Source organism: Bison bison, unplaced genomic scaffold, assembly GCF_000754665.1.
Source record: "Bison bison bison isolate TAMUID 2011002044 unplaced genomic scaffold, Bison_UMD1.0 scf7180017864461, whole genome shotgun sequence".
In the NCBI taxonomy this organism is placed as follows: Eukaryota; Metazoa; Chordata; class Mammalia; order Artiodactyla; family Bovidae; genus Bison; species Bison bison.
In genome coordinates, this window is record NW_011495023.1 from 7878582 (window position 1) to 7891001 (window position 12420).

The 12420-nt window shown below is 46.2% G+C and overlaps 1 protein-coding gene across 1 annotated transcript in view; it reads right to left on the reverse strand.

The window, feature by feature from the left end:
• Positions 1-10319: 10319 nt before the first annotated feature.
• The window catches only part of ARHGAP21 (Rho GTPase activating protein 21), a 129738-nt gene continuing 127637 nt past the window's right edge, over positions 10320-12420 (reverse strand). The window contains exon 26 of the mRNA XM_010859917.1: positions 10320-12420. This exon is cut by the window's right edge and continues 17 nt beyond it. Within this exon, the coding sequence (XP_010858219.1) occupies positions 11133-12420 (1288 nt within the window). The 3' untranslated portion in view covers positions 10320-11132.

The following is a 12420-nucleotide window of genomic DNA, read 5'->3' on the forward strand; positions in this document are numbered from 1 at the left end:
GCCAGGGACCAAGTTTTTCTTAAAACCCGGGAAGAGGGGTCTCCTGAAGATCAACTACTGCCAAAATGGAAGGGCCCCCTATAAAGTAATTTTAACCACCCCCCACTGCTGTCAAACTACAAGGCATATCAAATTGGGTACATTTGTCCAGTCTAAAGCTTTCACTTCCAGAAGCCCCACAGGTCACAAGAGAAGCACAATACACCTGAGTGTCAGTGGAAGATCTGAGATACCTGTTCAGAAGACAGGCACCATCGATAAATGAGTAAAATGATGTAGGGGGAGGGGGCTCCTATTGGAAGTCTCAACAAGACTGGGGACCTCTCTTGTTTCCTTGGTTGGTGTGGTTCTTGACAACCGTCTGCCACTTGAGTACCTTCTAGCAGAACAAGGTAGTTTGTGCAGTAACTAATACTTCCTGTTACACGTGGATCAAGGCGATAGGACAGGTAAAAGTTAACATTAAGGAACTATATGCCCGGGCAGAGGGGCTTCATAATTTTGGCAGGGGCAAAAGGATCCTGCAGGTTCCTGGAACAGTCAGTGAGGGACTTCTGCACCTCTAGGGCAGGCTAGGGTCTGTGGCCCCTGTCCAGCAGGAAGAAATTTCAGAAGAGAACTTGAGCCCCTAAAGAATACGTGTGCAGAGTCTCTCAGGAAAGAATGAGACAGGCCTGGGACCCTTTGCCGCAGTGCTGCAATGCTTGCATCTGGGCACACGTCCCTTCAATAAGTAAAATACAGAGAAACTGTATGGAACTAAAAAGCACGTGCTGGTGCAGCTGGGACAAATTCTCGACAAGAGAGTCCAAGAGACCAAAGAACCCAACTGCCACTTCTGAAGAGCCCCCAGCAAAACACCACCTAAGGGATGGGCGACCACCTAAGGCACCCTTCTGGCCTGACCCCCAGCCTCATCCCTTCCCTTCCCGCACATAAGGCACAAGCTTGCCTGCCTCAGGAAGCAAACAAGCAAGGGAATCTCTTTGTTCTTGCTCCCTCCTGCTGCAGCAGGGACCCCAGTAAAGCTGGCCTGAACCTCTTGTCTGGCTTCTAATTAATTTCTATTGATTAAGGAGGCCAAGAACTCTGGTCGGTAACACGTCCCTCAGTCCCTATCTATGGCTTTACTTAAACACTTTACCTACTGGTATTCCCTATGGAACAAATAAGAAGTCTCTGCTCTATGATGAAGGGCAGTAGGAACCAATTTTCACCTTTACCAACCCACACAGGGCAGTAGCAATACAGACTAAAGACAGAGCTACCATATATGAACCAGCAATCCCCCTCCTGGGCATAAATTCAGACAAAACAATAATTCAAAAACATCTAGGCACCTCTATTTCATAGCAGTATTATTCACAATAGGCAAGACATGGAGACAACCTAAGTGTCTATTGACAGGTGAATGGATAAAGAAATCATTTATGTCCACATTGAGGCATGAAAAAGAACTCAATAATGCCAACTGCAGCAACCTAGATGGGTCTAGTTGTAACATACTAAGTGAAATAAGTTGGAAATAAAAGACAAATATCATATGATATCATTTACAGGTGGAATCTAAAAATTAGTAACAATATAAACCAATTAATAAAGGAGAAACAGACACACAAAAGTAGAAAACAAAATCATGGTTACCAAAAAACAGAGATGTGGGAAATAAGAAGCTGGGATTGAAAAACAGAAACTACTCTATTACATATAAAATAGATAATCAACAAAGACCTAGGTATAGCAAGGGAAGTCTACTCGACACTCGGTAATAACTTATGTGGGAAAAGAATCCAAAGATGAATAGATATTTGTATATGTATAAATAAGAGACTATGTACACCTAAAACACATACAGCCCTGTATATCAACGTGAGTCCAATAAAAATTCAATTAAAAAGATAAAGAGACACAAGCTTTCGGGTGTGTACACACACACACTGGAATGTTACTCAGCCATCCAAAAGCAGTAACATCGATGGGCCTAGAGAGTATCATACTAAGTCAGACAGAGAAAGACAAATACCATGTATCAGTTATATGTGGAACCTAAAAAACGATACAAATAAATTTATTACAAAACAGAAACAGACCTACGGACTAGGAAAACAAATTTATGGTTATCAAAGGGGAAAGGCTGCGGAGGTGAGGGATAAATTAGGAGTTTGGGATTAACATATACATACTACTATATATATATACACATGAGGAGGATGTAGCACAGGGAACTCTATTCAATATTCTGTTATAATCTATACAGGAAAAGAATGGATACATGTATAACTGATTCACCTTGTTGTATGCCTGAAACTAACACAACATTGTAAATAAACCATACTCCAATATACAAAATATTTTTAAAAGTCGGCCAGCCCAGTAATGCATTAGTTAAGTGCTTCTCCGTAGCAGTTAATCACATTCTGTTTGACGCAGCACTTACAGTGGTTTTCAGTGCTGCCTCTTAAGAGAGATTGGATCTATGATTCCAGGCAGATCAGAGGGCTAAGATTCCTTGGATCTGTGAGGAAGATGGAGTCCGTCTTTGAGCCGTTTAGTTTCCTTTCTTGTCTTCCCCCCTTTCTGATTTTGCGATCTCTGGACCACACTACTGCCAGAGACTGGGGCCGCGGCGCCTCTCGCCTCCGCACTTCTGGTCTCCTCTGGGCCAGAAGAGAGCCAGCCAGACCTGGTCCCTGCTCTTTCTGAAGCCGAGGGACCTGAACACCTCCAGTACCCTCAGAAGGGCTTTTTATTTACCCCTGCCATCAGTTCAGGTAAACCAAGCCAAGTGGGAATATTTCACAACCAAGAAAGAGTTCAGTCCCCTGGAGATGGAGTCAGGAAAGCAGACTCTCAGGAACAAATAGGCCACTGTATGGCGCTTGCAGTCAGACAGTCTTCGTTTCCACGGAACAGAAGCACACAGTGGGTGGATCTGGCCAGGTCTGCCACACCTGGGTCCCAGAAGAACAGAATGCCCTCTCACTGAGTGACCCCAGAGAAAGAGGTTATGTCCTCCTTCTGCCCCATCTGTCCAAAATTCCTCAAGGACACACTCCCACAACAAAGCAAGCCATTCCTGCCCTATGGGAGCTGGCTGCTACCCACCCCTCATCTCAGCTCAAACCATCTGCCATGTCCCTCCCTCTGTTCCACCTGCCTTGCTGTCTGTCCTGCCCATTAGACAAGCCTGAGCCACAAGCTGTTCTCTCTGCCTGGAATATTCTAAGAAGCCAGGATCAGGGGCCCTGCTATGAACACTCTCCCTTGCATAATCCTTGGGGGAGCTGACACACCCCCAAGTGGTGTGAAGTAGTCAGTAAAAATTTAAAAGTACAGAGACTGAAGTCTCTCCATACATACAGGGATTCATAACAGGACCTGCTACCAACCATGAAGAATGATGCTTTTTGGTGGAATCTGATGGAAGATGGCTGAGAAGCTCACATCTGTGTCATCCAAAACTTAAAAGACTCCCTCCAGTTCAGCAGCATTTTACCAAACAACTGTTTGCTTGCTGCCACCTGGTGGTCATTTCTGGAACTTTCTCTAAGATATTTCAGGAACTTCCCTGGTAGTCCAGTGGCTGAAGACTCTCCACTCCCACTGCAGAGGACCTGCACTGGAATCCTGGTCAGGAAACTAGACTACAGATGATGCAGTTAACAGTTTTCATGCCAAAACTAAAGACCCCACATGCTGAAACTAAGACTCAGTCCAGCCAAATAAACATAAAATACACATACCATTGCAAGCCCTCATTCCAGCTAAGTCGCTCAGTCATGTCCGACTCTTTGTGACCCCATGAATCACAGCATGCCAGGCCTCCCTGTCCATCACCAACTTCCAGGGTTCATTCACACCCATGTCCATTGAGTTGGTGATGCCATCCAACCATCTCATCCTCTGTCATCCCCTTCTCCTGCCCTCAATCTTTCCCAGCATCAGGGTCTTTTCAAATGAGTCAGCTCTTCGCATCAGGTGGCCAAAGTATTGGAGTTTCAGCTTCAGCATCAGTCCTTCCAATGAATATTCAGGACTGATTTCCTTTAGGATGGACGGGTTGGATCTCCTTGCAGTCCAAGGGACTCTCAAGAGTCTTCTCCGGCACCACAGTTCAAAAGCATCAATTCTTCAGCGCTCAGCTTTCTTCACAGTCCAACTCTCACATCCATACATGACCGCTGGAAAAACCATAGCTTTGACTAGACGGATCTTTGTTGGCAATGTCTCTGCTTTTTAATATGCTGTCTAGGTTGGTCATAACTTTCCTTCCAGGGAGTAAGTGTCTTTTAATTTCATGGCTGCAGTCACCATCTGCAATGATTTTGGAGCCCAGAAAAATAAAGTCTGACACTGTTTCCACTGTTTCCCCATCTATTTGCCATGAAGTGATGGGACCAGATGCCATGATCTTAGTTTTCTGAACGTTGAGTTTTAAGCCAACTTTTTCACTCTCCTCTTTCACTTTCAATAAGAGGCTCTTTAGTTCTTCTTCGCTTTCTGCCATAAGAGTGATGTCATCTGCATATCTGAGGTTATTGATATTTCTCCTGGCAATCTTGATTCCAGCCTATGATTCCTCCAGCCCGCTCCTCACTAAATTCAACTTCCTTCTCAGTTTTGACCAGTTATCCAAATGAACAACCAAGAGGTGGTATGCACCGATGGCCCTGGATGAATGTGTGAGACAGGTGGCATCTGCCCTCATTTCAGGACCTCCCTCTCAGAATTACTCAGTACCTCCCATCATTCCTGTTTGGGGGAAAGTGACAAATAAAGTTGATGCTTTTGAACTGTGGAGTTGGAGAAGACTCTTGAGAGTCCTTTGGACAGCAAGGAGATCAAACCAGTCCATCCTACAGGAAATCAGTCCTGAATATTCACTGGAAGGATTGATGTTGAAGCTGAAGCTCCAATATCTGGACAGCTGATGTGAAGAAGTGACTCATTGGAAAAGACCCTGATGCTGGTAAAGACTGAAGCCAGGAGAAGGGTATGACAGAGGATGAGATAGTTGGATGACATCACTGACTGGATGGACATGAGTTTCAGCAAGCTCTGGGGGTTGGTGATGGACAGGGAAGCCTGGGGTTGCAACAAGTCTGACACGACTGAGCAACTGAACTGAGCTGATAAATAAAGCACTAGAAAAGTAACGGTTCCCTCCGTTCCCTCTAAGTGCTCTAGGGCTGTAGGAAGAAGGCTACTTTTAATCACAGAGTCAAGCATAAAATGGTGGCATTCCAAGTATGGGAGGCCAGAACTGTTATGGACTGAATGCTGGTGTCCTTTCTAAGCTAGGGCTTCCCTAACATGATGGTATATGGAGGCGGGGCTTGTGGCAGGTAATGAAGGTTAAATGAAGCAATGAGGGTGAGGCCCTCCTGTTAGGATTAATGCCCTTCTAAGAGAAGACGCCTGAGAAGATGGTCATCTGCAAGGCAGGAGGAGAGCCTTCACCAGAACCCAAGCAAGCTGGCACCCTGATCTTGAACTTCTGGCCTCTCCAGCTGAGGACATGCTTGCTGTACAAGCCACGCCCCCTGTTGTGCTTGTTGGCCAGAGGAGCTAAGACAGGAACTGTGGTGGGATACCCTCTGAACTCAAATCCCACAGGCAGGAGTGTGAATCCACACAAGGCAGCCCTCTCTCCTGCCTCTGCTCACCATGAACTTACTGCCCTTTCATTTTTACCTGCGGGATTTCTGCAGGAAGTTGCGCTGCCCATGATATGGATGGAGGAACAGGAAGCTACTGACATGTGGGTAAGGAAAGAAGCCAGGGAAACCCAGGGCCTGACTCAGGTAAGCTTACCAAAGCAATGGTTCAACCCGGAACCGAAATCTGAACGAAAGACAGAGCCTAGTGAGAGGGTTCCACTCTTAGTCTCATGATCCAGTTCCTATTTGAGCCCCCATGACTCTAGTTGACTCTGAGCAGCAGGGCCCCCACAGTTCACTCCCTGGTGTCAGCAAAAGCCAGCGAGGCTTTTCCAAGTAAACAAATGCCGAGTCACCCAAGCCCCTTTCTACACTGTGCAACTGATAACTCTGCACTCAAGTACGAATTTATATGTATCCCTGTTGCATTTCCACCTGTTAAGAGTCAAATGATCATTCCAGGCGCCTTAAATAAAATCCAAACCCTTTACTGGGACCCACGGGGCTCCGCTATGCAGCTCCTACCAACATCTCCAACAGGCTCGGCAGACTCGTGTGCCTCAATGCAAGGAATGCCAAGACATTACCTTTGTGTTTTAGTAACTCTCAGCTTGTGGGAAACCCTAGTTGTATCCCCAAGCCCTAGCAGGATAGCGGGGGAGGTACGTGGAATTTCCCTCCACAACAAGAAGTCACATACTACCAAAAAAAGAGACATTCGGCCCTGGTGTGTTTTTGAAGCACCTCTGCCAGTACCTGCGCATCCAAAACTCTCGGGTCCACACTCCTGGAAGTCGACTCACTCGGCTGGGGGTGTTCTCACAGCGCATGCGCTGACTCCAGTTCACTAGGTTGTAGACTCCCCCAACTCCCCCCACTCCATCCCTCCCACCATCGCTGGCAGAGAGGGTCCTCCATCTCCTGGGGACCAACAACTGCCTCCCAGGTTTCCAACTAGAGGGGATTTGCCCCCAGGAGACAGCTGGGAATATATGGAGACAATTTTGAGGACTCGCAACTGGGGCCCTAAGGGTGCTACTGATGTCCAGTGGGTGGGCTCCAGGGTGCTGCCGAACATCCAACAATGCACGAGACAGTCCCCTCACAACCAAGAACGATGCGGCTTGTCAACACTCACCTCTGAGACCTTCCTGTCTCCTCGCGGCGGAAGCTCGGAGAAGATGGCGTCTGGTTTGTATCCATCCAGGTCTCGGCCCTTGAAAGACGCCAGGGAGGGAGTGGGTTGCATTCCATTTTCCAGCCAAAAGCCGCTCGTCTGGGGGGCAAGCCCTTCAGACTTAGGAGTTGACTATGACACTGGGGCCCCCAGCGAGGAAGAAGGAAAAGAGTCTCCGGTTCCCTGGGCCTGCTTCCTCTGGCCTTCACACCCCCAGCTCTTTATTTTTTTGCCCCACAATTTCACCTTTTCAAAATTTGACCCTTATGCTACGTCTGTCGGCCGTCACAAGTAGGGTTTGGGAGGGAGGGAGGGAGGAGGCCGGGGCGTCCCAGGCTGCAGGACCCGCCCCATGCAGCTCTGGAATGCTCCGCCGGCCGGGCGCACCGGCCTGTGGGCCCTAAGCTGAGGGCGCCCAGCCGTTAACTGCCGGGCGTGGAAAGCTTGCTGACCAGGGCGAGGCTGGGAATTTGCTGTTAAGGAGAATCATCTGGTTCTAAAGCTCTGCGAGGAGGAAAGGGCTGAGGAACAGGGGGCGGCTCTAAGGAGCTGGAGAGGCAGAACCCACTTAGTGAAGCCGGGCCTGGACACCCGCTTCGTGGCCGGGGCTGGTGGTGCCTGAGACAAGGAGCAGCAGCGATGTCTTAAAAGTCGGTTGGAGCCAAAATAAGCAAGGCTTCGGCACGCTAGGCCACAAAGGCAGCGCTTTTCCATGCAGGCAAAAGGGGAGGAGGAGTGTCTCATTTCTCTTGCCCCTTCCTTCCATATCCACCTTCTGAAAAGGTAAACCTCGGGCTTGCCCCGGGATAACATTGACAAGCAGGAACTCTCAGATTGCGTCAGCGTTAGTGGGTGCTTAGGCAGCCAGCATGTGCCCCCACGCACTATGGTAACGTGAACTGTTACCATAGCAACAACAGAGGCTTTTGGGGAAATGGCGGCACTGAGAAAAGCTGGCAATATTAAAACCAAAACCAAAAAATCGAAAACTTAAAAAAAAAAACTGGAGACCAAAGACTTGAAAGGTTAGCTCAATTACAAATTACTGAGTCACACCAAAGCCAAAGGAAGGAATGCTCTCCCGGCCAAGGCCTTGACCCTTCCCCAACTTTTCTCAAGGAACCAGTATGGTGGGGGCAGCCACACTGTCCAGCTACCACTCTGGGCTCTAACCAGCCCCCTTCTCAGTCAGGGCAGAATTGCCCTGCCTTAGCTGTTTCCAAGGAGAATGCCACCTACTTTTGATCGCCCTGGTGGTACGCAAACTCCCAAGTTCAGAGCACATGCACTTCTGCTGAAGACGCACACACGTGTCCAAAGGGGACATCAGCCCGGGCGTCCCGAGGGCTCAGACTGCCCTCCCCTCACAGGGCCAGCCCCTAGAGCACCAAGCACGAACAAACGGGGTTTTCTGCCACGCTGTCTTCTCTGGAATTAGAAAAGACACAGCGCTGCTTTAAGTGACCTTATCTGCTTACCTCTCTCCCAGGAACTTTCCTCACATCTTTCTAGGTACCTAGTGGGTACCTGGGCTGGAAGTGGTGCCTGAGGGGAGGTGGCCAATATTCCAGGGATAAGGGGAGGAGAAAGGAGGGAGGTGACAAGCAGACGAAAAGCGTGTGGGGAGACTTGTGGGGTGAGGTGGACCCAAGGTCCTTCAGTCCACGGACCCTTCTCAGCAAGATGAGGAACCCCATGAAGTTTGAATACTGAAGCTATAATTTTATGATTTAAGAGTTTTGTTTGCCTGATGTCCATTGGAATGGACTAGAGGAATGGGAAGTTTACTGTTTCCTAATATTTATAATGGTATCTATCCTAGAAATATAATACAAAGTCATATTTCAGCTTTTGTGTTGAATTCTCTAGGAAACTAAAGATGTTATTCTCTGAATCTAAAGGACTTCTATAAAAAAAACTCCCCAGAGGCTCTTGTGTGACTATAAGATACTAGGAATCTTAGGTTGACTTACAAAGCTCTAACTGGCATCTCAAATGCCTTTCTTCCTCCCACTTTCTCTTCAAAAAGGAGCCTTTTGGTATTCTCAAAAATAGAAAAAGGGAAAATGATTATTTGGGTACACTGAATTATGGTGCACCGTGACAAAGATTTACTTTTTTGGCACAAAAATGACAATGATAAAATTACAAGTCTCTTATTCTGACTTCCATGAATAGACACTCCAAACATTCAAACAGAATCACCATAAACTAGGGTCAACAGAAATATCAGATTAAAGAATTAAGAGGTTATGGACTTCCCTGGCGGTCTATTAGTTGGGACTCTGAACTCCCAATGGCCAGGGAACTAGAATCCCACATGCCACACAGCATGGCCAAAAAAATAAATTTTAGAAAAGAAATACGTTAAAGATGAAAGAATCAGACTTGATAAAACTGAAGCTATGGCAAGCAACAGACCTAAAATATAATAATAACAGCAACCACATGTAACAATGAGACAAGGATTGTTCTTTCCTTCATTCCACATGTAAGGAAAGGCACAGAGAAGTCAGGTAGCTGTTCAAACTCATCCAATTTGTAAATGGCAGATCCTTGATTTGAAGCAGGCAGTCTGATTCCAGAATTCATGCTAACATCAATGGATTAAATATTTCATAGACATAAAAGAAGACTTAAAATGTGATAAAATGGATCTCACAACTGATTAAGCTAAATTGAGACAATTAAACAGAACTTTTAGAAATGAGACACAAGTGAAATTTAAAACTGGACAGATTTTTGTAAAATTTAATAATCTTTACCCACTATTTCTAAGAATATCTTTGATAAACATTTTTCAAGTACTGTGTGGCAAGCAATATTTTGGAACACTATCTCACTTAAATCTAATAACCCTTATAGTAGATACTGTTATCATCATTGTTTGTACAAGGGAATAAATTCAGAGAAGTTAAATAATGTGTCCAAGTTTATGTATCTAGGAAGTATAGAGTTGGTTTGACTTCTAAATGCATGTTCTCTTTACTCATTATCTCTATGAAAAGGTAAACAGCATACATGACTTCAGCCAGAAAAGTTAAATATTACCTGTGTACACAAGTAAAGTTAGGCCAATAGAAACGATTATAAGAGATCTCTGCCAGACACAGCCAAAAAGAGGAAGGGGCAATGTTAAGACCGGGTAATTTTTAAAAGGCAGAACTGGGATTTCTCTGGTGGCCCAGTGGTGAACAATTCTCCTCGCAATGCGCAGGACATGGGTTCAATCCCTGGTTGGGAAATTAAGTTCCCACATCTTGAGAAGCAACTAAGCTTACACACTGCAGCTACTGAGTCCATGTGGCACAACCAGAGAGTCCGAGTGCCACAGTGAAAGATCCACGTGATACAGCTAAGACCTGATAAATAAATATTTTTCAAATAAATCTAAAAAACTAAAATAAAAATTAGAATGGCAGTGATAAATGAATAGCATTTAACTATATATTAGTAACTAATAAGTTTCAAGCCATACAAAGTTCACCAAAACAATTTTTATTTCCAGTGTTTAATTGGGTATGCACACAGGCATGACACAGGTTTGGATCCATTAAGTCCTCATGCAGAATTATATTCTTCTCCATAAAGAAGCCAGTTCCATCCAGGTCACTATCTACACACCTATGTTACAACATTTATATCAAATCTGGTATCTGAAGAAAAGATACACATATAATATGTTCATTTAAGTTATGTATTTTACAGAAAGATTAAAAATTCAAGTCACACAAAACTCAAAAACTGTATTAAAAGTTGGAATAGAAAACTCAGAGATCCACCTGGAATGACTAGAGAATGGAAGTTCTGTATCCACCTGTGTTAAAACTGGTAAATGTGATGAAATTTGTTACCAATAAAACACATTTTTTTTTTTTTTGCTCAATGTACGTTATCTAATTTTAACAATATGGCACCCTAAAAACCAAATGTATTTTTATGATGAGGCACTTTTGTTAGTGATGAAACCAAAAGAACATGTCTGCCGCATACTAACGCCAGAGATTTTCTTCTGTTATCTTGGGTGTACACACTATGCAGTGAGTTGCAACAAATACCTTGCTCCTTTGTATACAACTATCCAATATATTTTAAATATATATTTATTTATATATTTATATATATATATGTTCTTCTGGCTGTAGTAATGCACCGTAAAGCTATTTCACAGTGCAAAATGATGAAACCAGCCCAAATGAAGGCTGCATAATAACAATTCTGGTACAAGAAAATATTTACAGAGTTACTGGAAAGTGTAACAGTAGCTTTTATTCACTCCAGAAAGGACCCCCAGTTTAAAGACAGGGATGGAACTGTGCTTTGTGATCTGGGGTTTCAGACAGTTGATGAGGTTGGACCCTGGCTGCAGAACTGGAGTTTTGGCTTGTGTTCTGGAAGCTTTCTCCATTTATTTGGTCAGGTGACTGTGATGGTGTGGAAAGAGGGGCCCTGTTAGTTGAAGCCAAGGTGCTGGAAGAACTGTCTGCATCAGACTGGAAAGACAGGGGCGGGTCCCTGGTTGGTATTTCTAAGGTGCCAAGACTCTCAGGCTGGGGGTCCCCCGTGTCCCCTCTGCTCAGGTCAGTCGTACTGGTGCGTAGCCGCTCCCTGGCCAGCCAGTCTGAGATGGACAGGTCCTGGGCGGAGCATTTGGGCTTCAATCGATTCACAGCTGAAAGTTCGGATTCTCTGTCCCCGCTCTGCTCCTGGGCTTTCCAGAAATTCAGAACACTCATTTCAGTAGCATCCCTGTGCCCACCCAGCGTGTGTCTGCGTTTGATGTTTTTCCTTTTGGCAGGATCGGCGATGGTTTTTTGACTTCCTACTCCAAACATGTCATCGGCCGGGGCTTTGGGCCTCAGTTTTAACCGATCGGCTATTTTTGTTTTCCAAGTGGGTTCCTGTTTGTCCGATTCACTTCTGGCTGGTGGTGTCAGTAAATTTCCGGTGGATTTTCCTTTTTTCATAACGTCGAACACTTTGGTGATGGAAGGGGCTTCTTTCTCATTCTTGGCATCTCCTAGACTCCCACTGTCTGACTTGAACCTGGCGGATTTCTTCCTGGACAGAGTGTCACACTCGATCAGTTTATGGGAGCTGAAGAGCTGTCTCCGACTTTCTAAACTTGGTGTTAAACTTCCTTCCGTGCAGCTGACCTCACTGCCTTCTGAGTTTCTCCGGCTGGTCCTCGCGGCCTCCTGGAGTTTTCCTCGGAAGAGCCTGTCCGAGGCCAGGGCGGCGGGGAAGACCGGAAAGTCGCTCTCGCTGTCTGTCTCCACTGGCCGGCCCTCGCTGACGAGCTCGCTCCTCTCGTCATCAGCTTCAAATCCCCGGCTCTCGGCCATGGACTGCACCTCGGGGCTCAGCCGGCTAGAGTCGAGGCCGGCCAGGTAGGGAGCAGACGGTGTGCCGGCGTGGTCGGAGGTGATGCTGCCGACACTGACCAGGAGCTCGCTGTGCTTGGGCTCGGGGCTGGGGGGTTTCTTGGTGGGAAAGCTTGCCGGGGGAGCCGGGGCGTGAGTGCTGAGTGGGGTGCTGGAGTCGGACCCCGTGTCTTCCAGGTGGGAGGTCTTCTGGGCTGCG